The following is a 25,296-nucleotide window of genomic DNA, read 5'->3' on the forward strand; positions in this document are numbered from 1 at the left end:
CCACCTACCTTAGAGTGCTGTTACGAGGAATAAGTTAATTAACTAATTACAAACCACCTCAGTACAGCAAATGACACATAACAGGTTTTTAAAAATAATGGCTGCTATGAGTCCTACCTACGGTGTCAAATTCCAGTCATTTGTACCTATGAACTCTTCCAAGAGAGTGTGAGCACCTTGGAGGCAGGACCTTTTCAGACACTTATTTGTATCTGCCTGCTATCCAGCACTCTGCTTCATGTAATAGCCCGTGCATTTATGGTAAATGGATTACTGTAATTCTTTGGTTAGCATTCTGCTAACCTAGATTTTAAGCATATATACTAGAGTACGTTACCCAGGAATGTAATATGTATTAACATATTTATTGCAAGACTCCTGTCATTCTTGTTATTTATTACATATTGAAAGGAAAGTTGTATCTATTAAGAAATAAAATGACAAATTATTCTTCAATGTATAAGAAGATCGCTGTTTTCCGTGTTTTCCATTTCTCTTTCCAGTGGCTTGAAAAATGCAAGTACTCCTTCAGTCATGTTTTTTTTTCACGCTTCTAAAATAAGAGGAGTCTGCATCCTATAACAGAATAACAGAAACATGAATCAGTTCCTTCTACCCCAGTTTTTGACAATTAATTCCTCCTGTTTTGAGGAGCTATATCATTATGATTCACTGTTGAGAATCCTTATAAAACCTTGGAAAAATACTTAAATAGGAATAAAAATCATAGCCAAAATTCTCAAGCTACACAAAATATCTCTAAGGGGCTTAGCAACATTATTTCCCTGTCATTTGTTAACATCTGAGTATGCTATTTCATAAATGCTGAAATTTCTACTATTACTCTTCTGATCAGCATGTCATACCTACACTGGCTTGCTTTAATAAATACAAAGAGTCTTTAGAATTAAAATACTTGAAAGATAACTCCAAAATCATTTGTGAACTTTTAGTATATTGCTTAAAGAGTAAAACAAGGCAATTCAATAATTTCTAAGAGGTGACATTTCATCTGGGAAGATACCCATTTACCACTCTCAAGAATTTATACTAAATAAGACAAAAACAAATTATAATACAAAATTCAATGATGTTATTGTTTTTGATGCCTAAAATTAATAACAATTCATCAAAACAAAGTTCCAGACATACTGTTCCTAGCCTAAAGAACAGAAACAAATGTGTGCCTAGACAACCTCATGGACAGTATGAAAAGGCAAAAGGATAGAACACCAGAAAATGGGCCCCCTAAGGTCACAGGGTGTCCACTATGCTACTGGGGAAGAGCAAAGGGCAATTACTAACAGCTCCATAAAGAATTAAGTGGCTGGGCCAAAGTGGAAACAACATTCAGTTGTGGATGTATGTGTCTGGTGGTGAAAGTAAAGACTAATGCTGTAAAGGACAATATTGTATAGGAACCTGGAATGTTAGATCCACGAATCAAGGTAAATTGAATGTGGTCAAGCAGGAGATGACAAGAAAATGACAGAATGATCTTGGTTCATTTGGCGATGCCAAAGAATGTTCAGACTACTGTACAACTGTGCTCATTTCATGTGCCAGCAAGGGTATGCTCAAAATCTTTCAAGCTAGGCCTCAGCAGTACGCAAACCAAGAACTTCCAGATGTACAAGCTGGGTTTCAAAGAGGCAGAGGAACCAGAGATCAAATTGCCAACATTTGTTGGATCATTGAGAAAGCAAGCGAATTCCAGAAAAAACATCTATTTATGCTTCACTGACTACCCTAAAGCCTTTGTGTGGATCACAGCAAACTGCAGAAAATTCTTTAAGAGACTACCTTACCTGTCTCCTGAGAAACCTGGATGTGGGTCAAGAAGAAACAGTTAGAACTGGATGTTGAACAACTGGTTCCAAATTGGGAAAGGAGTACGACATGGCTTATATTGTCACCCTGCTTATTTAACATCTAAGCAGAGTACCTCATGCAAAATGCTGGGCTGGATGAATCACCAGCCGAAATCAAGATTGCTGGGAGAAATATCAACAACTTCTGATATGCAGATGATACCATTTTAATGGCAGAAAGTAAAAAGGAACTAAAGAGCCTCTTGGTAAAAGTGAAAGAGAAGAGTGAAGAAACTGGCTTAAAACTCAGCATTCAAAGAACTAAGATCATGGGATCTGGTCCCATCACTTCATGGCAAATAGAAGGGGAAAAGTGGAAGCACTGACAGATATTCTTTTCTTGGGCTCCAAAATCACTGTGGATGGTGACTGCAGTCATGCAATTAAAAGACTTGGTCCTTGGAAGGAAAGTTATGACGAACCTAGACAATGTATTAAAAAGCAGAGACATCACTTTGCCAACAAAGGTCCATATAGTCAAAGTCATAGTTTTTCCAGTAGTCATATATGGATTTGAGAGGTGGATCATGAAGAAGGTTGAGCACCAAAGAACTGAAACTTTCAAATTGTGGTGCCGGAGAAGACTTTTGAGAGTCATGTGGACTGCAAGGAGATCAATCCAATCAATCCTAAAGAAAACCAACCCGTAATATTAATTGGGAGGACTGATGTTAAGGCTGCAGCTCCAATACTTTGGCCACCTGATGAGAAGAGCTGACTCTGGAAAAGACCCCAATGCTGGGAAATATTGAAAGCAAAAGGAAAAGGGGGCAACAGAGGATGAGATGGTTAGATAGCACCACCGACTCAATAAACATGGATATGAGCAAACTCCAGGAGATAGGAAGGACAGAAGAGCCTGGGGTGCTATAATCCATGATATTGTAGAGTCAGACACAACTTAGTGACTGAATAACAACATTTAGTTTGGGAATAATAGTGGCATTCTCTTAACTGAGATTCTTACAAACAAATTTCAATAAGGAGATGAATATACACAATACAAAATAAAGTAGGGAGGAAAGAGCAATGAGGAGAGAAGTAAAAAAAAATGAACAACTTTTTAAAGTTTCTAGGGTTTTGTGTAAAGAATAAGATATATCTCAGAATGATTTGGGGAGTTGAAAGGATGCCCAGTTTATCATAAAGTGATAAAGCAATGAGACCATGTAACAAGCAATAATTCAAATATGTTGGTAGAAGAGAGAAGTCATGATTTCTAGCAAATGTTAGATGTAAGGCAATGACTATATTTACACTGCTGTTGTTTAGTTGCTAACTCATGTCTGACATTTTTGCTACTCCATGGTGTATAGCCCGTCAGGCTCCCCTGTCCATGGGATTTCCCAGGCAAGAATACTGGAGTGGGTTGCCATTTCCTTCTCCAGGGGATCTTCCTGACCCAGGTATCAAACCTACATCTCCCGCCTTGGCAGGTGGATTCTTTACTGAGGCACTAGGGAAGCCCAAGATTTACATTAGGTATTCTGTCGGTATTCTGTAAACAAAATAAAATAACCTTCTTATGAACAACTACTACAATGGGACTGAAACTCTAGCCCCTAATCCTTCTTTCCCCTCTGAAACAATGATTTCTATAATGCATTCTCCCTCTGCCATATTATTTAATTCTTTAATCTTTACTGTCTGTTTGCTAAATATCCTCCTGCCATCAAAACAAAAGCAGTAACAGCTAATACTTAATGAGTGTAACATACCGTGGTATGTTTTAAGAGCTTTCCACATACTAACTCATTTAATCCCCATAACAATCCTATGACTAGGTGCTACTATCAACAGTAATCTTCCATTTTGTAGATGGTTCAGTTCAGTTCAGTTCACTCAGTCGTGTCCGACTCTTCACAACCCCATGGACTGCAGCACACCAGGCTTCCCTGTCCATCACCAATTCCCGGAGCTTGCTCAAACTCATGTCCATCAAGTCGGTGATGCCATCCAACCATCTCATCCTGTCATCCCCTTCTTCTGCCTTCAATCTTTCCCAGCATCAGGGTCTTTTCCAATGAGTCGGTTCTTCACATCAGGTGGCCAAAGTATTGTAGATGGGGAGATTGAGATATAGAGAAATAACTTGCCTGGGATCGTAGGATGAGTATGGAGTAGAGCTGGGATTTCAGCGTAGGTAGCCCAGCACCTTGCTCCATGCTTTTAACCAGAATGTTGGGTCACCTCTTTAGTAAGGTGGCCTTTCCCCTCAACTCTTATCTATCACTGGGCACAATGCCACTTTATCAACTGTCCTCTAAATTTCAGACTCTGATGCAATATTTGATGAAGCTCTACCTTTAGAAGCAACCCACAGTACCAAGTTCCAACATTATGAAATCACTTATAAATGTTTTGACCCAAAACAAACTGGTTAGTATAAAATGAATAGCCCTCTTCGTGATTTTTCAAGTTCTAAACATGTTAGTGCATATTGAAAGTTTTATAACCTTTAAATCTCTTTAAGTATTTCATTTGGGTTTTTGGGGTTTTGTTTCTTTTTTCACCAGTTCATTTAACATTCCTCACTTTTCTGGAAAAATGAGTGCTGAAAGAATAAGCTATCAGCAAGTTTTCCTAAACATGGACTTAGGCACATTTCAGATGTGCAAACTGACCTTCTGGAACAAAGTCAAAGGAACCAGTACTACAGGTGAAACTATATCTTTTACTAGTGTGGAAGTGCTTTGACAGAGGGCTGATGTGCACCTAGTCCTGGGGAGAAATAGGAGGGAGGCCAGGTATCAACCCAAGGAGGTGACACAAAATGTAGAGACTTGTAGGATGGGTTGGAGTTTGTGGGGAGACATGGTGGAGAAAAAGCATTTTGGCACATACACTGGCCAAACAGCAACACAGAAGAAAAAAATGGCAATCTTTGATTTGATTTTTACCTTGTAGAAAACTTTCTCCAAGACCAGTAGTAATTTACAGTGAACCGACAGATATGCATTGAGGATGGAAAACTTTTTATATCTTTTGTATTTATTAATATATCATGAGGTTGGCAGACAGTAAGAAAAGTTTTTAAGCACTGGAAAATTTCATGTTTTCCTACAAGATTGATATGAATTCAGAAATGTATAAATTGGACTTACCACACCACTCTTGAAGTTCTCAATCCTTCTCTTTGCTGCTTTGTTGGTTAACCACCAGGCCAAGGTTGGCATATATTGCCACAAATAGAACATTAGCAAAAAAGGCTGATCAGCGATCCAAACTTCCTTCAAATCATTGGCCATGGTGACTAACATCAGCCGCACACAACGACTGGTTGCCATCTTGTAGGACTGGTCTGCAGTGCTGCCTGTAGTCTAAGAAAATTTTGAAAAATTCGTGAGTGATACGTATTTATCTAGGGTATCTCACAGAACTTTTAGGAGACAGCCAGTTGAGTGATTCCTTTACTGTGACCTCATGCCCTTCAGGAGTCCCCATAGGCACTAAGGGGTGCCTGTAAGCTATTTATGGGCTTCCCAGGTGGCACAGGACCCGCCTGCCATTGAAAGAGATGCAAGAGATGCGGGTTTGATCCCTAGGTCCGGAAGATGCCCTGAAGGAGGAAATGGCAACCCACTTCAGTAATCTTGCCTGGAAAATTACATGAACAGAGGAGCCTAGGGAGCTGCAGTCCATGGGGTCGCAGAGTCAGACATGACTAAGCATGCACACATAAGCTATATATTTCAGAAAACCTAATGGAATTCATATACTTAACCAGATAAGTGTGCAGGCTAACTAAAAGATAACAGTTATTCACTTTTGCTTAGTATTGTACCATCAGCCCTGGGATTTCTTTGGAAGGAATGATGTTGAAGCTGAAACTCCAGTACTTTGGCCACCTTATGCAAAGAGTTGAGTCATTGGAAAAGACTCTGATGCTGGGAGGGATTGGGGGCAGGAGGAGAAGGGGACGACAGAGGATGAGATGGCTGGATGGCATCACCGACTCAATGGACGTGGGTCTGAGTGAACTCCGGGAGTCGGTGATAGACAGGGAGGCCTGGCGTGCTGCGGTTCATGGGGTTGCAAAGAGTTGGACATGACTGAGCTACTGAACTGAACTGAACTGAAAGTACTTAATGATAACTCTATGTCATTTTAATAATAAAAATTTTAAACAAGTTATTAATACATACATTTAGCAAATGAAGTTCTATAAAACATGGAGTCTATGAGGATGAAATAGAGAAAGAAGATAAAAGTGGTTTCTTGATATTGAAAAAATTTGGAACTGCTACTCTAGTTAATCTACTACTGTTTTACAAATAAATAAGCCCAGAAAGGCAGTAACTTTTATCTGTGCTCACACAGACCATTTAGTAGTAACCAGTTCTATATTCCAGGTCCCCTGATTCCTGTACATTGTGCTTATTCTATTTTACTATAGTGCCTCCATAGAAAATGTAAAATATAAATTGTATATGTAAACATTTACATGGAAACATAGATTTATATCTCAGTAGAAATATTAGTGGAGAAGAAGGAAAATTTCATGGTCTTTAGGGAGTTTTTTGTATTATGGAGTGATACTGGATTCTTCATGAGACATTTATTATTCATTTGGTAGATTAATTACATGTAATCTATGAGCTGAGGGAAGCACAGGCCTGGGTGAGGCCAACCTAAAACTATTACATCTTAACAGGGGGTTTTTTGCTAAGTTCCTCTACCATAATCCCTTTTAAAATCCCAGTAAAATTTTAATTTACTAAAATTCAGCCACACAGAACTTTCAACATTGCTATGATTTGTGAATTGATTAAAACTGGGTTTTTTAAATATTGATAGCTGACGTAATAGTGGATCACTTATAAGCAGTATCTTAGTAATTTCTTTAGCTATTACTAAGGCTGGATGCCAAAGCACTATCAGCTAACCTTAACAACTTTCCTAATGCTGAGTTAAGTTATGTAAATAATTCATAAGGGATTCTAACATGAAAATCCTGAGGCATAGTGATGTAAGGCCAGGGTATGACTACTAAATCATTCAAATTATTCCCCAACTAGAAATTTTACCTTTGTGACTTCTTCGGTTAGGGCATTTTTCACAATATTTGATTGCACAGGTCCCGGGCAAATGTTAGAAATTGTTATACCTGGGTAGGTGGCAAGTTCAGTTCGGAGGGTATTAAAAAATCCCTAATAGACAAAAAATAAATAAATAAATAAATACAGACACATATCTCATGTTTAATAGTATGAAATTACTTTTCTTCAACTTTTTATGAAGGACAATAGCAGCACTTTATCAAAATGGGTTCTGAAATGCCTGAGTAAAGGACAGGGAATGTAATTACACAAAATGAGGCATTTTTAAACGTAAGACCGCAAGCAATCTATAACAGGCATCATTAACTCTTTCCAGGTATGAGTGGTTCATCCTCCCGATGGCAGTGGTTTAGCTTGTGCCATCAGTGATTTTGCACCGGATAAGTGAGAGACTACCCTTGAAGAGTCTGATACCCAGTCACCAGCTCCCCACTCCAAAAGGGTTGCATGTTCACTGAGCATCATTGAGGCTGGATTTCTTTTGATGATCCCTCAAAGTGGCCTAAAGTACAGATGGTAGGGCAACAGGGAGCAAGTTGGAATTAATACTTAAGGGAAACTATCATAGAGGAACAGTTCGGTTTTTTCAATTACTATCTGAAGACTATTAGTTTCAACAAAAATTTTTATTTTCGGTGTAGTAAGAGAGTACATGGCTAGTTAAAAATGTAATATGATTGCTTACTCAATGACTTTTGTAAAAACAAGCTAGACCCTCTAGACTTAAAAGATACTGCCTATTTCTAAACCATATAGGAAGTAAACATCTACTTCTCCTCATCTCTTCTCCTAAATCAGGAAATATTCCAAGACTACACTGTGATAAACTGAGTTAACTTTGAAAAGCCTAAGCAGCCAACATAGGTACATTCATTTATGACCCAATAAGATTAAACAGTTACCAGCCTTTAATGCTGATGCCTAACAAACACAAGGCCTTTGAGGGTTTGTGCTGTCCGAGACTAATACAGTACCTGACTCAGATGGACAGGATAAAAGGCTTTGTAAATGAATGAATGAACTTTAACCTTCTGCCCGTCTATAGCAGAAGAGGGGAGAGGACACCATGAAAGCCAATACTCCAGACACTAAAACCTCTCCTTGCTTGAAATCACATCTAGTATAGTGTGTGAACTTTTCAACAAGTAAGTTCACTCTCTAGCTTGCTGAGTATCAGGGAAGGAAATGTGCCCTTCAAAAAGAGACTCCTGGTTTCAGTGTTCAGCTACTGGTATAACTAGATCTCAACTTGACACATGGTATCAGACAATCAAATCCAGTACAAAACAGTCTTGGAAGGCAGGCCAGACAACTTCTACTGTGTTTGATTGAAAGTATCCTGCATATCTTATGGGATACTGGGTACCAAACAGATGGGGTGGCTACCTTCCCTCATGTGCCTGCCTGAGAGTTGCCCAACTGCCCTGCTGGAAGTAACTGACACCCTATTACCAAATATGAGGAAATCATCAGTGCAGTATTTCGTTTCATCACTCTCTGCAATTGTCTGCTCTTCACAGCAGAAAGAGGATCCTATGGAAGCAAAGCTTCAAATTTTCATGAAACTGATGACTATTCAGCTATTGCATCTTATTATTCCAACAGTGAAACATTCTACATAAACTGACCTTCAACGGCATTAATTATAAATCATGTCTCTATTAATCATTTTCCCTCCTATTGGCCTTACAATTTAATTTGCTCCATGTTATAGAGAAGGCAATGGCACCCCCACTCCAGTACTCTTGCCTGGAAAATCCCATGGACGGAGGAGCCTGGTAGGCTGCAGTCCATGGGGTCTCGAAGAGTCGGACACGACTGAGCGACTTCACTTTCACTTTTCACTTTCATGCATTGGAGTAGGAAATGGCAACCCACTCCAGTGTTCTTGCCTGGAGAATCCCAGGGACGGGGGGAGCCTGTTGGGCTGCTGTCTATGGGGTCACACAGAGTCGGACACAACTGAAACAACTTAGCAGCAGCATAGTGTATATAGTTACAGTTTCTTCTCATCCATTCTTAAGCCAACATTAAAAATTTATTCATTTCTAGTACTCATATCTCATATTTACACAGGCCAAATTAAACTTTCTCCGGAGAAGGCAATGGCAACCCACTCCAGTACTCTTGCCTGGAAAATCCCATGGATGGAGGAGCCTGGTAGGCTGCAGTCCATGGGGTCGCGAAGAGTCAGACACGACTGAGCGACTTCACTTTCACTTTTCACTTTCATGCATTGGAGAAGGCAATGGCAACCCACTCCAGTGTTCTTGCCTTGAGAGTCCCAGGGATGGGGGAGCCTGGGGGGGCTGTCGTCTATGGGGTCGCACAGAGTCGGACACGACTGAAGCGACTTAGCAGCAGCAGCAGACTCTGCCTTAATTAGATTTTCTTCTAATGAAGTCAGAGTAAACAGAATCGAGGCTAGACCCAGCAGGGATTTGATGCTCAGGGCTAATCACCCAGTGGAAAGTTTCTATTTCTGATAGGCATGTACATTTAGAAATTCAGGTAAAATAAACACCAACAACAAAGGGGAAGGAAACAAAGTCATAGAAATGAGAAGGACGAGTAAATGTATGTAGAATCCTGAAATGTGTGTAGAAAAAACAGGGGTAGACCCCAAATTTGCCATGAAGATGTGGTAGAAATGAGGACAAGGTAAAGGACAAGTCATGTCAACTAGACTATACAGTTTGTAAGGGCAGGGATTATATCATCTTTATATTCCCAGGATATGTTGCAGTGTATGACACAGTGTAGGTACTCATTGCATGTTTGCAGAATTAGGAAGAGGCATGTGAGGCTCAAGCCTTTTTAGCATCTTCTGGGTAAGTCTTCTACCCAAGATCTTCTTGGGTCTCTCTGTCTCCAAACATCACTACCTAGTTCCAATGACCTCTTGCAGTAAATGTTCCAAACACACGTTCAGGTCAGTTCTATCAGAGTTGAGTTTTGACAGCCTTACCCGGAGAGCATGTTTGCTGGCACAGTATCCAGTAGAAAGGGGTGCAGCTATAATTCCCACAATGCTATTCACAGTAACAATTTTTCCTTGCTTCCTCTCAATCATGTGAGGCAGAACACACTTTGTCAAGGACACCGTCCCTAAGTAGTTAAGCTCTATTAGCTCCTTGAAGACATCCAGGTTGGTGTCCACACACAAAGCACGCTGGGATACTCCACCATTGTTGACCAGAATGTCGATCTAAGTAAAGAAAATCAGAAAAGAGGTACTTTAGGGATGGCGTTAGATGGATTGTTGGAATTCCTAGGGATGGTTGGTTATATTGTTAACTTGATGAATCAATGGAACAGGACAGTACATTTCCAGAGGTCAGCAATAGAAAAAGATAAAACAAAAATTCACCTATGGAATTAAATTCCCACCTTAAGTTACTTTTTATGGAAAATAATGTAACAGAAATAAAAGGCACAGTAAATCTTTAGCTTCTTTTGTCCTACATGGAGGAGTTAATTTATTAAGGTAGGAAAAGTTCCAATTATTAATACATAAAGCCACCGATTCAGAGATTAAGAGACCCAGCTGGGCCCCTGAGATGAAGTGAGATGCCTCATGAACCCATTTGCCTGCAGCCCTTTGAATGCTAGCACCACAGATGGGAATCTCTTTTGCAGCTACTTCAGAGCAAGATTCATGCACTCAAAATGCTACTTACTCTGCCAAACTCCTGGAGAACTGCTTTGGTAGCCGTCTCATGGGAGCTTCTGTTAGTCAGGTCAAGGGGCAAAATGAGTATATCTTTTTCTTTCAAATTACCATTCTCTAAATAAAGACACTTAAAATTAATATGGAAGTCATGTGCTATTCACATTACATTTAACACCCACCCTACAACCACACTTAGCAATGAGCTCATTTCTGGGTGAAGCCCTGTGGATGAGGTTCTCTTTAAGGACCAAGAAGCAGATCTTATCAAACAAAAAACTGACTGGGTACACAGGAAACAGAATTCCTTTCTTCTGTTTAAATATATACAACCTAACATTAGACCAGGCTTCCCTGACAGCTCAGTTGGTAAAGAGATCGCCTGCAGTGCAGGAGACCCCAGTTCGATTCCTGGGTCAGGAATATCTGCTAGAGAAGGGATAGGCTACCCACTTCAGTATTGGAACAGCTTCTAGAAGGAATCAAGATTATACTACAAACTAAAAAAAGCAAACATTTTAGATCAATTCCTTTAGAGGTACAGAGGTATTTCTGTACATCTGTTATATAACAGGTTCACTGCTTGATTTTTAAACACAATTTTAAAAAATTTCTGCTGAAAATCAATGAGAATTTGGGTCTTCCACTCACGTAACAGAAAAGATTCCTTTCAGAGGCTAAGGATTCCAGGAGGTGAATAAGGAAAAGGACACAATCCTGAAATTCCCAACCAAGAAACACGTTGGGCTGTAACAGCCTCTCTATTTCTATTATCAAAACAACAGTTCAAATGAATTTCCTTGAATTCTAGCCCTGAAATACAACAAAGTTGTGTTTTGGTAAGAAAAACAAGTAAGTAGAGAAGAGGTGAAAAGGCTTTATGGGCACAGGATTAAATTGTGAAATATTAACTGTTTTTTAAAACCAATAGAAAAGTCTGTACCCATGATATGACAGATAAAAGGAAAACAATCTTACTCAAGCTAAGAAACACTGTTATGGTTCATTTCTTCCTGTGCAAGTCTTAACAGCAGAGGAGCAACTGTCAAAAGAGGTGGCCCAGTGGAAAAATACAAGAGGCCTTTAAGAGCAATATCGTGAAAGAGGGCTTGTGGCTGATGCTAACTCCATACCTGGGTGATTAGTCCCATCAGCAAAGTGAAAGAAAGATTTTTAAAGAATGACAAGTAGATGACAGAAAAAAAAAATAACAACGATCTTCTGGAAAATTCAAAATTATTTCAGTGTAGATATTAAATTTCCTATGAGAAATAATAACTGTATTACTTGAGACTGCTTTTACTGTGAACTACACCAAAACCCAAACAGATAAACAAAAACTCTATTGTCCTGTATATATGAAAAATTTTATATCAACTTGCATTTCTCAAACTTAATTCTACTCTGGGATTTCCCTGGTGGTCCAGTGGTTAAGACTCCACACTTCCACTGCAGGGGCACTGGTTCAATCTCTGGTCAGGGAACTAAGATCCTACATGCTGCACAGTGCGGCCAGAAAAAAAATTTAATTACACTCCTGTTTTTTTGTCCTTTACAACAAAAATCTTATATTATTTCATATGACTTTAATATTGGACATTTTAACACAATAACAAGTTAATTTCTATGGTAACGTATATGTATATCATTCATAAGAACCAAATCGTTCTTTGTCTAAGATAAAAATGTAAGACATTTATGTGGTCACTAAAAATCCAAACCAGCATTTGAGAGAACTGACGATCAATCCCTAATGCTAAGAATTAGTGTAAAAAAAAAGGTAGAAAGATGGCAGAAAAAGAAGAAAAAGGTCAGGCCAGGTAACTAAGAAGTGACAAAAGGGAAAGGAGTTGGATCAAAGCATTCAGCATTTGGAACCAGAGTCTACTGCTCATGAAAATCCCCCTCTTCCCTCTAAAATTCCCAAATTTTGACTCTGGGCTCTGATTTAGTTCTAGGCAGCTCTGCTGCTATTTCAGATTTACTCACCAAGGCACTTTCTTTTCACCCTTTCCAACTCATGCACTCTTCTGGCTGACAGTACAAGAGAAACTCCTAGTTTGGACAGCTGGTAAGCCAGTTCCTCTCCAATCCCACTTGATGCTCCAGTCACCCACACCACCATATCGGTCAGCTCCCATTCTATTGAAAAGGGGGTGGGGATTGAGGGGAGAAAATAAGCTATGGGTTACAACCATAAATCAAAGATTGACCAAAGGAAAAAAATAGTTTTAAACAATATCATCGAATATGAAGATACAATATGTGGAACTTAAAAATTTAAGTATCCTATGTTTACAGCCCTGATTGTTGGGGTGATGATCTCACAAGTGTATACTTACCCCAAACTCATCCAATTGTGTACATTAAATATGGACGATTTCTTATATGACAATCATACCTCAATAAAGTGGTTTAAAATTTTTTAAAATTAAATATCTTAAGGAAACACTTTCTACCTAGTGTGAGAAATCATATTAGTAACAGTTTATTACTAATTGTATTATTTTGTGTATTCTAGACTCTTCGAGAGTTTTTCAGGCTTTACTTCAAGGTAAGCCTTACAACTCCATGGTCTGACTCTAAGGCTCTATTTATCTGCATATTTGATCATGAAAAGTAAGGGTAAGTAGATAGAAAGTATCTGGACTCATTTTCTCACCTTCCTTATTCATAAATGAGGGTTTCATGATCACTTCTGGTTCCATCCAGTTTTCTATTCTATTCTAATTTCTCACATTGGTGGTATTGATGATAAATCTGAGTATACCAAGTTCTACTCTATGCTATGGTAGAATCACCCTGAATTTTTAAAGTCATGTTTTCCCCACTTGTCAATCATAATCTGATGCCTAGCAACTAAAGGTCATTTTGTAGAAGAGCTTTCCAAATGCCTGAGCCTTCATCTTAGAAGAATCTAGTAGTTCACCCAAGATGAAATACATATGAGAGCGAGATGAAATGTTATACTCTGCTTGCCAGATATCATCTTGTAAAAGATTGTAAAAATGTGAAATAAAGCACTGACAAGTGGTTTATTGTCCAACGAAAAACTTATTTGTACTTCAGCACATGATAGCCACTGTCCACCTGAATCCATCGAGTCAGGGCAGTGCAATGCTCCTGTGTACCTTATTACAATGTGTTATTTGTCAAAAATAGGAAACAAGGTATTATTTAAGATACACATTGATGATTTTGGATCAGAAAAGTTAAAATCAGGAAGCCAGTTTACTATTTTAGTCAAACAATTCTAAAGTCTAAGTGTTGGTGAGTCAGTATGTGCTCTGTTGTACTTTAACTCCCAGGGTTCAAGTGCCAGCCGTGTCACACACAGCCATGAAATGCTCCCGTGTGGGAACTCAATGCCTTCATTTTCCAAAAGTGGAAAATTGAATTAATAATAAAACCTCCTTCATAGAATTGTTGAGAGAAATGAGTTAAAACATGTAAAGCACTCAGAACAGTGACTGACACACATGTGGAAGTGTGAGCTAAGTTGTTTCAGTCATGTCCAACTCTTTGCCATCCATGGACTGTAGCCCACCAGGCTTGTCTGTCTGTGGGATTTTTAAGATAAGAATACTGGAATGGGTTGCCATACCCTCCTCCAGGGGACACAGTGCTTAATAAAATGTCAACTCTAGTTGTTGCAAAATTGTTTAACAAATGGATTTTGGCAGCAAAACATTGAATGTTCTAATTTCTCCAGCCAAAGGCAATGGGATTACTAACTTCAATGGCTTAACATTTTTCCATTGCTTCCTATGTGCTTTTTTTATTATCTTATTAAAATCTTCACAAGAACTTTATGAAACAGGAATTATCTCAGTTTTACAAGAAAGGAAACTGAGGTTTACAGAGATTAATTTACACCACTAGACTGTACATTTCCTTAAGGCTGGGACCCTGTCTCCTTTATTCATTGCTATGTCCTCAGTGCCTAGCACAGAAACTCGCTTAGAGGAAGGACTCCACAAGTCACTGTTGAATAAACATCCAAGAATCCTGGCAGAGCTAGGATATTTGTCGAGGTATGTCTGACCTCTAGCCTAAGCTGCCACATTTTAATATGGTCAATATTGTAGACCCAACTCTCTTAGCAATTCAAGAAAATATCATCAGGAAAGCGATTTCATGTAAATATCTAAACAAAGGACAGAAACATCCCAAATACACTGTCTGGGCTACAGCATTTTCCTATCATCTATTGCACTATGTATTTTGTTTGTTTGTTGGCTTGCGAGATTTCAGTTCCCTGACCAGGAACTGAACCCACGCCACAGCAGTCAAAGCTCTGAGTCCTAACCACTAGACCAAGGGAACTCCTAAATCTGATGCACTTTTATGGAAAGGCTCAACTGAGCAACCTTGCAGATTTTGGGGGAAATTGTTGTTTAGTAGCTAAGTTATCTCTGACTCTTTGCAACCCCATGGACTGCAGCACACCAAGTGTCTCTGTCCTTCACTATCTCACTGAGTTTGCTCAAACTCATGTCCGTTGAGTCAGTGATGCCATCTAACCATCTCATCCTCTGTCACCCCCTTCTCCTCTTGCCCTCAATCTTTCCCAGCATCAGGGTCTTTTCCGATGAGTTGGCTTTTTTCATCAGGTGACCAAAATATTGGAGCTTCAACATCAGTCTTTCCAGTTAATATTCAGAGTTGATTTCCTTCAGGATTGACTTGTTTGATCTCCTACTTACTGTTCCAAAGTTCTGCAGTATATAAGACTCCAAGGTAAATATAATTTGTTTGTATATTTACTAGCTAGCATAGCAGTAAGAAAGATTTCATTTGTGCATGCATGCATGCGTGCTCAGTCACTTCAGTCATGTCTAACTTTTTGTGACTCTATGGACCATAGCCCACCAGGCTCCTCTGTCTATGGGATTCTCCAGGCAAGAATACTGCAGTGAGTTGCATGCCCTCCTTCACGGAATCTTCCCAACCCAGGGATTGAACCTGAGTCTACCACACTGCAGGCAGACTCTTTACCCACTGAACCATCTGGGAAGCCCTCTTCATTTGCATCAGTTCAGTTCAGTATCTCAGTCCTGTCCGACTCTTTGCGACCCCATGAATCGCAACACACCAGGCCTCCCTGTCCATCACCATCTCCCGGAGTTCACTCAAACTCACGTCCATCGAGTCCGTGATGCCATCCAGCCATCTATCCTCTGTCATCCCCTTTTCCTCCTGCCCCCAATCCCTCCCAGCATCAGAGTCTTTTCCAATGAGTCAACTCTTCGCATGAGGTGGCCAAAGTATTGGAGTTTCAGCTTTAGCATCAGTCCTTCCAAAGAACACCCAGGACTGGTCTCCTTTAGAATGGACTGGTTGGATCTCCTTACAGTCCAAGGGACTCTCAAGAGTCTTCTCCAATACCACAGTTCAAAAGCATCAGTTCTTTCGTGCTCAGCTTTCTTCACAGTCCAACTCTCACATCCATACATGACTACAAGGAAAAACCATAGGCTTGACTAGACGGACCTTTGTTGGCAAAGTAATGTCTCTGCTTTTCAATATGCTATCTAGGTTGGTCATAACTTTTCTTCCAAGGAGTAAGTGTCTTTTAATTTCATGGCTGCAGTCACCATCTGCAATGATTTTGGAGCCCAAAAAAATAAAGTCTGACACTGTTTCCACTGTTTCCCCATCTATTTCCCATGAAGTGATGGGACCGGATGCCATGATCTTCATTTTCTGAATGTTGAGCTTTAAGCCAACTTTTTCAGTTTCCTCTTTCACTTTCATCAAGAGGCTTTTTAGTTCCTCTTCATTTTCTGCCATAAGGGTGGTGTCATCTGCATATCTGAGGTTATTGATATTTCGCCCGGCAATCTTGATTCCAGCTTGTGCTTCTTCCAGCCCAGCGTTTCTCATGATGTACTCTGCATATAAGTTAAATAAGCATGGTGACAATATACAGCCTTGACGTACTCCTTTTCCTATTTGGAACCAGTCTGTTGTTCCATGTCCAATTCTAACTATTATACCAATATGCAAATATTAATACAACAATGAAAACTATCAGGCTCACATTTACCTTAGTACATCTGCAGTTCTGATACCCTTCCTCCCACTCTGGAGAAGAAAATTTTTTAACTTAGCACAATTATTTAACAATTCTACAGGGACTTCCCTGGCAGTCCAGTGGTTCAGACTTCACCTTCCAGTGCAGAGGGTGTGGATTTGATCCCTGGTCAGGAAGCAATGTTCCCACATGCCTCAGGGCCAGAAAAAAAACAAAAACAAAAAAAATAAGAAGCAATATTGCAACAAAGTCAATAAAGACTTTTAAAAATAATAAAATAAATAAATAAATAAATAAATAAAAAAGCAATTCAGCAAAATCTGGCATACATCATGGCCTCCCCTAAAGAGCCTCTGAAAGCAGATTCTCAGAGTTGAAAGGACACTTAGAGTTCAACCCCAAACCCAGGTTAAGAACTGTCCCCTCAAGCTGTTGACCATTTAATTCCCTCACAGGATGAGTAATCTAGTTACCTCTGAGGCACCAGCTCATTTGGGAGGGGTATTCAAGATGGGTTTCCTGGGTGGTTCAGGGTAAAGAATCCACCTGTGATACAGAAGACACAGGAGACCCAGGTTCTATCCCTGGGTTGGGAAGATCCCCTGGAGGAGGGTATGACCACCACTCCAGTATTCTTGCCTGGAAAATCCCAGGGACAGAGGAGCCTGGCGGGCTAAAGTCCTTAGGGTCACAAAGAGTCAGGCATGACTGAGGCGACTGAGCACTTAGCACAATCATTCAAGGGCTTCAGGAATTTTCTTATACTGATACCTTTAACTTCTACAGACCAGCAGCAGCTGGCAGCAGTTCTGCCTTGTGGTGTCAGGAAGGATAAATCAGGCCTGTCTTGCACATGACAGTGTCTCATCTGTTTGAAGACAGCTGCTATGTCCTCCTTAAGTCCTTTCATCTCTTGCTTCTCTAAGGCTAAATAAACACCTCCAATTTCTGCTACTTTCCCTCAGATGGCACGGCATCTGGTTTCCTCACCCTTCTTCTCACACCCTCTGTACAAGCTCCAACTGGTCAATGTTCTATTGAAAGGAGCTGGCCAGAGCAGGATACAGGATTCCCAGGGGTCTAAACAGCTCCAAGTAGGCTGACTTGACTAAACCACTTCCCTTGTCTTTCAGAAGGGACATGCCGTGAAGGCCCAGACAGTGGCTGGCTCAGCCACTGCTGTGTCCCCAGTGCCCAGCACAGAGGCCAACACAAGCAGGAATTCAGAAAACATCTTTTGTTGTTTGCAGTTTGTTCCATAAGACACGAAACAGCTCCAAAAGCTTGCCTAATCTTTTCTGGCACTGCACAGTTGACTCTCATTGAGGCCACTCTCAAATAAGAGCGGTTTTCCTCACATATGTTCTGCTGTTGAGACTTTTCCTACTCTGGACTGGTGCCATGGATTTTTCTGGATCTATGTGCAGTACCTAAAATTAGTCACTCTGAAATTTTACCATGTGAGATACATGCTTGGAGACACAGAAGGGATCTCTAGACCAATACATAAAAGGGAGGAAATGGTGGTTGCCTCGCAGCTGGGAGACAAGGGTGAGAATGAGCTTTACTTGTCACCATGTATCCTTTTCTATTTTTAAATACATATATTTTGTATTTGTATTTTTGCCTTATGTGAGTATATTGTCAACTTTTTAAAGTGACACTTCATGGCAAATAGATGGGGAAAAAGTGGAAACAGTTAACAGATTTTATTTTCTTGGGCTCCAAAATTACTGTGGACAGTGACTGCAGCCATGAAATTAAGATGTTTGCTCCTTGGAAGAAAAGCTATGACCAACCTAGACAGCATATTAAAAAGTAGAGACATTACTTTGCCAACAGAGGTCCATAGAGGCAAAGCTATGGTTTTTCCAGTAGTCATGTTGGGTGTGAGAGCTGGACCATAAAGAAGGCTGAGCACTGAAGAATTAATGCTTTCGAACTGTGGTGTTGGAGAAGAATTTTGAGAGTCCCTTGGACTGCAAGGAGGTCAAACCAGTCAATCCAACAGGATATCAACCCTGAATATTCATTGGAAGGACTGATGCTGAAGCTGAAGTTCCAGTACTTTGGCCACCTGACACGAAGAGCTGATTCATTGAAAAAGACCCTGATGCTGGGAAAGATTGAGGGCAAGAGGAGAAGGGGGCAACAGAAGATGAGATGGTTGGATAGCATCACTTATTCAATGGACATGAATTTAAGCAAACTCAGGGAAATAGCAAAAGGCAGGGAAGCCTAGCGTGCTGCAGTCCAGGGGGTTGTAGAGAGATGGACACGACTTCACAACTGAACAACAACAACATAAAGATGAAAAAGAGGATAATTTTTTAAAAAACTTTAATAGAGTCTGCCCATCTTTCCAATCTGAGCTGTTTTCAGAACTTGAATCTATCTTCATGTTCCTTTAACTCTATTACATTATCGCCCTCCCCTCCCTTCCAACTCTCTCACCCCCTAATCCTCCCCTCCCAGAGCCCCTAGAAATCTTTTTAGTCATTTTTCCTAATAACATCCCTATAACATTTTAATTTCACAAATATATGTTTATGTATCTTCATATATCTGCATGCCAAGTTGCTTCAGTCATGTCCAACTCTTTGTGACCCTATGGACCATAGCCTGCCAGGCTCCTTTCTCCATGGGATCCTCCAGGCAAGAATATTGGAGTGGGTTGCCATACCATCCTCCAAGGGATCTTGCCCATCCAGGGATAGAACTTGCGTCTCTTGTGTCTCTTGCATTGGCAGGCAGGTTCTTTACCACTAGTGCCACCTGGGAAGTCCTTACATGTATGTATCTATGGTTTAGACATAAAAGGAGTTCTATAAAGTTTATTCTTCAATAAGTGCAGGTTTAAGCATGGTGAAATTGAAAAGTTAAAAGTTAAATTTAAAAGCTATTAACATTTAACTTTACAACTATAAATTTACAAAAGTTATTTTGCTGAATAACATGTATTTACATAAATTGCAATGTATCATATTACATTTGTAAATCAGCGAATTATATAACTACACGATAATAATAGCAAAGTAATTAAATGTTTAAAAATCCTTTGAAACTCGTATTTTTCCAGCAAAAGTAAAACACTGAAGACACCAAATTAATTTCTTAAAAGTTATTTTAGTCACCTTAACTTCTGCTTGATATATGAAAATAACTTTTCATTTAACTAGCTGCTAGATATTGTCAACGTTTTTTCTCTTTAGCACTTGACATTATCAGTTGAGTAACTTTTGTAGAACAGTAAAATATAAAGTATTTTTATGTAATCTCAAAGTCCAAGTTAACACTAAGCACAAATAGGATCAAACACTAAAGTCGACAAAGCAGCCAATAGGTACATGCATTCCATCTGCTGAGATGGGCCAATGACCAAGAGAAAGTCTGCCAATCACTGCCATCTGTTTGCCATAGTTTTGTAACCCTGAGCTTGCACATGTTTTACATATTTTCCATGAACTCAATGTAAGTGCTTCACCCTCCTCCAAGAAAAGAAACAAGAAAAATGAAATACTAAGGAATAATACTTTGTCAGTTAGGGTTGAGCTTAGGAGGGGCATAAAACCTTGTACCATCTAAGATTTTTTTCAGTCCCCAAGAACCAATTTTCACCCCCATGTAAGTGATAGGGCTCCCCTTCCCTCTCTGGCTCCATTTTTATAGGTATCACTTCCAGGGCTTCTCTGGTGGCTCAGACAGTAAAGAATCTGCCTGCAATGAGGATCAGGAGTTTGATCCCTGGGCTGGGAAGATAACTCTGGAGAGGGGAAGGGCAACCCACTCCAGGAATCTTGCCTGGAGAATTCCATGGGCAGAGGAGCCTGACGGGCTATAGTCCATGAGTCCCCAAGAGTTGGAAGGAATGCAAAAAAGCAAAATGGCTGTCTGGGGAGGCCTTACAAATAGCTGTGAAAAGAAGAGAGGCGAAAAACAAAGGAGAAAAGGAAATATATAAGCATCTGAATGCAGAGTTCCAAAGAATAGCAAGAAGAGATAAGAAAGCCTTCTTCAGCGATCGGTGCAAAGAAATAGAGGAAAAGAACAGAATGGGAAAGACTAGAGATCTCTTCAAGAAAATTAGAAGTAACAAGGGAAATTTTCATGCAAAGATGGGCTCGATAAAGGACAGAAATGGTATGGACCTAACAGAAGCAGAAGATATTAAGAAGAGGTGGCAAGAATACACAGAACTGTACAAAAAAGATCTTCATGACCAAGATAATCACGATGGTGTGATCACTCATCTAGAGCCAGACATCCTGGAATGTGAAGTCAAGTGGGCCTTGGAAGGCATCACTATGAACAAAGCTAGTGGAGGTGATGGAATTCCAGTTGAGCTGTTTCAAATCCTGAAAGATGATGCTGTGAAAGTGCTGCACTCAATATGCCAGCGAATTTGGAAAAATCAGCAGTGGCCACAGGACTGGAAAAGGTCAGTGTTCATTCCAATCCCAAAGAAAGGCAATGCCAAAGAATGCTCAAACTACTGCACAATTGCACTCATCTCACATGCTAGTAAAGTAATACTCAAAATTCTCCAAGCCAGGCTTCAGCAATACGTGAACCGTGAACTTCCTGATGTTCAAGCTGGTTTTAGAAAAGGCAGAGGAACCAGAGATCAAATTGCCAGCATCCGCTGGATCATGGAAAAAGCAAGAGAGTTCCAGAAAAACATCTATTTCTGTTTTATTGACTATGCCAAAGCCTTTGACTGTGTGGATCACAATCAACTGTGGAAAATTCTGAAAGAGATGGGAATACCAGACCACCTGACCTGCCTCTTGAGAAATCTGTATGGAGGTCAGGAAGCAACAGTTAGAACTGGACATGGAACAACAGGCTGGTTTCAAATAGGAAAAGGAGTACATCAAGGCTGTATATTTTCACCCTGCTTATTTAACTTCTATGCAGAGTACATCATGAGAAATGCTGGACTGGAAGAAACACAACTGGAATCAAGATTGTTGGGAGAAATATCGATAACCTCAGATATGCAGGTGACACCACCTTTATGGCAGAAAGTGAAGAGGAACTAAAAAGCCTCTTGATGAAAGTGAAAGAGGAGAGTGAAAAAGTTGGCTTAAAGCTCAACATTCAGAAAACGAAGATCATGGCATCCAGTCCCATCACTTCATGGGAAATAGATGGGGAAACAGTGTCAGACTTTATGTTTTTGGGCTCCAAAATCACTGCAGATGGTGTTTGCAGGCATGAAATTAAAAGACGCTCACTCCTTGGAAGAAAAGTTATGACCAACCTAGACAGCATATTCAAAAGCAGAGATATTACTTTGCCGACTAAGGTCCATCTAGTCAAGGCTATGGTTTTTCCTGTGGTCATGTATGGATGTGAGAGTTGGACTGTGAAGAAGTCTGAGCGCCGAAGAATTGATGCGTTTGAACTGTGGTGTTGGAGAAGACTCTTGAGAGTCACTTGGACTGCAAGGAGATCCAACCAATCCATTCTGAAGGAGATCAGCCCTGGGATTTCTTTGGAAGGAATGATGCTAAAGCTGAAACTCCAATACTTTGGCCACCTCATGCAAAGGGTTGACTCATTGGAAAAGACTCTGATGCTGGGAGGGATTGGGGGCAGGAGGAGAAGGGGACGACAGAGGATGAGATGGCTGGATGGCATCACTGACTCGATGGACGTGAGTCTGAGTCATCTCTGGGAGTTGGTGATGGACAGGGAGGCCTGGCGGGCTGCGATTCATGGGGTCACAAAGAGTGGACACGACTGAGCGACTGAACTGAACCGAACTGCACTGAGCAACTAACACTTTCACTTTTTCACTTAATCACTTCCAAGCAAACCTTCTCACATGATTTAGATATTTTTATGTGCGGAAACTAGGTCCAGGGAAATCCCACTTCCCGCCGGCCCTTGTAGACCCAAAGCCTAGCTCTGGACAGCCCACTGAACTTCTCTGAGCATTATGAAAATAAGATTAATAATGCCTACTTTAGAAGAGTCAGGGTAAAGGTGAACAGTCACAAATGAAAAGGGCCTGGTGCACTGCTTAGCACATAGAATGCGTTTAGTAAACGACCATCAAATATTAAGCTGGGCATAGATAAAAGAAAAGTAGAATGTCTTTTAGTATGCCAATAACGGCCTTCCTTCAGGCAAATCACCCACTCCAGTTCTTTACTTTTATCCCAATGGGTAGGCAGCTTTGTGGGTGACTGTATTATCTCAAATTCCATTTCACTACTCTCGAGTAGAGTGAGAGATGGCAGATAAACAACTTCAGGAAGTAGCCTCAAAGGACACTCCTTTACAAGCGCACTGTTTCTCCAAGTACTGTCCTCCCACGCGGCTTCAGAATCCCTAGGAGCCAGGCGGAGAACTCAAGAGACCTGAAGGCACCCCGCCCATTCCAAGGTTCTTTTACTTCAGCAAGTAAAAGGCAAGTCCGTAGGGACCAGGACAGAAGACAAGAGGCGCCGGCCCCTTCCACCCCGAACCAGAGCCCTTGAGAAAGGCGCAGCCTCGCCGCCTGGGAAGCTCCACGCCACCCGGAGGGACGCAGGAGCAGCGGAAATCCGATCGCAAGGAACCCGGGCTCCCAGTGCAGAGAGGCGGCAGCAGGTCCTCACCTGGGCGTCGCCCCTGCCACTCGGCCCACAGCAGGGTGAGGTCCGCGTCGGCCCGTAGGAAGCGCAGCAGCTGCACCACGAGCGCTAGCAGCGCGCACAGCGCCAGCAACCAGAGCAGCAGCTCCCAGCTCATCGCGCCCTGCTCCGCGGGAGGAAGATAGACTGACCCCCGCCTAGACTGCGCCTAGGCCGCCTGGCTGCAATCGCGCCTCCGCTCCGCCGCCCGCCCAGCGGCCCGGACCCACCCAGAGAGCAGGCAGGAGGGAGGAGCCGCAAGGCGCGCCCCGATCCCCGCCGCGGGGAGCCCGCCCCCGTTCTGCCCGCGATGGGCGTGGGGCGCCCAGCCCGGAGATCGCTGCCCAAGTTTTGTCCGCCAGGGCGCCCAGTAAGGGGTTGCAGTGGAAACAAACGGCGTGGGTCGCTTAAGCATTTGGAGATATTCCTATTCGTAAGGTAGTCACAGCATTTGTAATCTCAAGACCGATTCTTTTACAGTTGTTTTGAGATGCAAATAGTTTTCGAAGCTCAAGAAGAGTACAAATATTCCAGCCTATGAATTCGGCCTCCTCCTTTCCCTTCTAATCTTTAACTACAGGGACCTAACAGACCACCCGTTTTTGTTTTTGTTTTTGTTTTTTCCCACCACCCCGCTATCGCCACTCCCTCACCAAATTAACCAAGTATATGAGTAGGATTGGCCCTGTGTCCACCAACATTTGGAAAGCACCTTGCAAGTGATTCTAGTGTGATTGTTCAATGGGAAAGTGCAGCTTGGGCAACACTTGCCCTTGAGCCTAGTGCCAGGAGCATTTTCTGAGGACTTCAGCCAACTCCAACTTGGTTGGAATCCAGGTAGCTCAGCCCTCAGTGACCCTAATTTTTTTCCTTATCTGTACCCAAGAAGGATATATAATTTAAATGGAAAAAAAAAAATGCCTGTGAAGGGCATAGTGGCTCATACACAGTAATAATATTTGTTCTTTCTTTTGTGTTCTTAGAATTAACTAGTATTATTTATTATTTCTATTATAAATATAATTTTGAGAGTGTCAATTATTACGTAGGTTGATAAGAAGTCCAGTGCCCAGAGGAGGAGAAAGGGGTTTGAGGCTCTTGAGGAGGAGAAAAAGACAAACTTTTTTCTACATTGCTTTCTCTAGTCACATAAAACTTTTTTTTTTTTTCTTTAAGCCCACTTAACCTGCCTCTTGAGAAATCTGTATGCAGGTCAGGAAGCAACAGTTAGAACTGGACATGGAACAGAGACTGGTTCCAAATAGGAAAAGGAATACGTCAAGGCTGTATATTGTCACCCTGCTTATTTAACTTCTATGCAGTGTACATCATGAGAAACGCTGGACTGGAAGAAACACAACTGGAATCAAGATTGCCAGGAGAAATATCAATAACCTCAGATATGCAGATGACACCACCGTTATGGCAGAAAGTGAAGACGAACTAAAAAGCCTCTTGATGAAAGTGAAAGAGGAGAGTGAAAAAGTTGGCTTAAAGCTCAACTTTCAGAAAACGAAGATCATGGCATCTGGTCCCATCACTTTATGGGAAATAGATGGGGAAACAGTGGAAACAGTGTCAGACTTTATTTTGGGGGGCTCCAAAATCACTGCAGATGGTGACTGCAGCCATGAAATTAAAAGACGTTTACTCCTTGGAAGAAAAGTTATGACCAACCTAGATAGTAGATTCAAAAGCAGAGACATTACTTTGCTGACTAAGGTCTGTCTAGTCAAGGCTATGGTTTTTCCAGTGGTCATGTATGGATGTGAGAGTTGGACTGTGAAGAAGGCTGAGCGCAAAAGAATTGATGCGTTTGAACTGTGGTATTGGAGAAGATTCTTGAGAGTCCCTTGGACTGCAAGGAGATCCAACCAGTCCATTCTGAAGGAGATCAACCCTGGGATTTCTTTGGAAGGAATGATGCTAAAGTTGAAAACTCCAGTACTTTGGCCACCTCATGCGAAGAGTTGACTCATTGGAAAAGACTCTGATGCTGGGAGGAATTGGGGGCAGGAGGAGAAGGGGACGACAG

The 25,296-nt window shown here is 41.1% G+C and overlaps 1 protein-coding gene across 2 annotated transcripts; it reads right to left on the reverse strand.

Moving 5' to 3' along the window:
• Positions 1 to 386: 386 nt before the first annotated feature.
• On the reverse strand, positions 387 to 23,451 carry DHRS7 (dehydrogenase/reductase 7). 2 transcript variants are annotated; one of them, XM_052646963.1, is made up of 7 exons: positions 23,247 to 23,451; positions 12,591 to 12,743; positions 10,612 to 10,718; positions 9,900 to 10,139; positions 6,899 to 7,021; positions 4,976 to 5,191; positions 387 to 576 (listed from the first exon to the last, which is right to left on the reverse strand). In XM_052646963.1, the coding sequence occupies exons 1-7, from the start codon at positions 23,377 to 23,379 to the stop codon at positions 529 to 531; spliced, it is 1,020 nt and encodes a 339-aa protein (XP_052502923.1). In that variant the 5' UTR covers positions 23,380 to 23,451; the 3' UTR covers positions 387 to 528. The 2 variants fall into 2 exon arrangements, with proteins under 2 accessions (XP_052502923.1, XP_052502924.1); XM_052646964.1 differs by lacking the exon at positions 23,247 to 23,451 and adding an exon at positions 16,651 to 16,702.
• Between the last annotated feature and the right edge of the window lie 1,845 nt (positions 23,452 to 25,296).

Source organism: Budorcas taxicolor, chromosome 10 (assembly GCF_023091745.1).
Source record: "Budorcas taxicolor isolate Tak-1 chromosome 10, Takin1.1, whole genome shotgun sequence".
NCBI lineage: Eukaryota > Metazoa > Chordata > Mammalia > Artiodactyla > Bovidae > Budorcas > Budorcas taxicolor.

Coding starts and splice junctions, on each gene's coding strand:
- DHRS7 (XM_052646963.1), bottom strand. CDS start 23,379: ATGAGCTGGGAGCTGCTGCTCTGGTTGCTGGCGCTGTGCGCGCTGCTA. Junction 10,719..12,590: donor GGTGAAAAGAAAGTGCCTTG/GTGAGTAAATCT, acceptor GTCTTTATTTAG/AGAATGGTAATTTGAAAGAA. Junction 10,140..10,611: donor TTCTCCAGGAGTTTGGCAGA/GTAAGTAGCATT, acceptor TTCTTTACTTAG/ATCGACATTCTGGTCAACAA.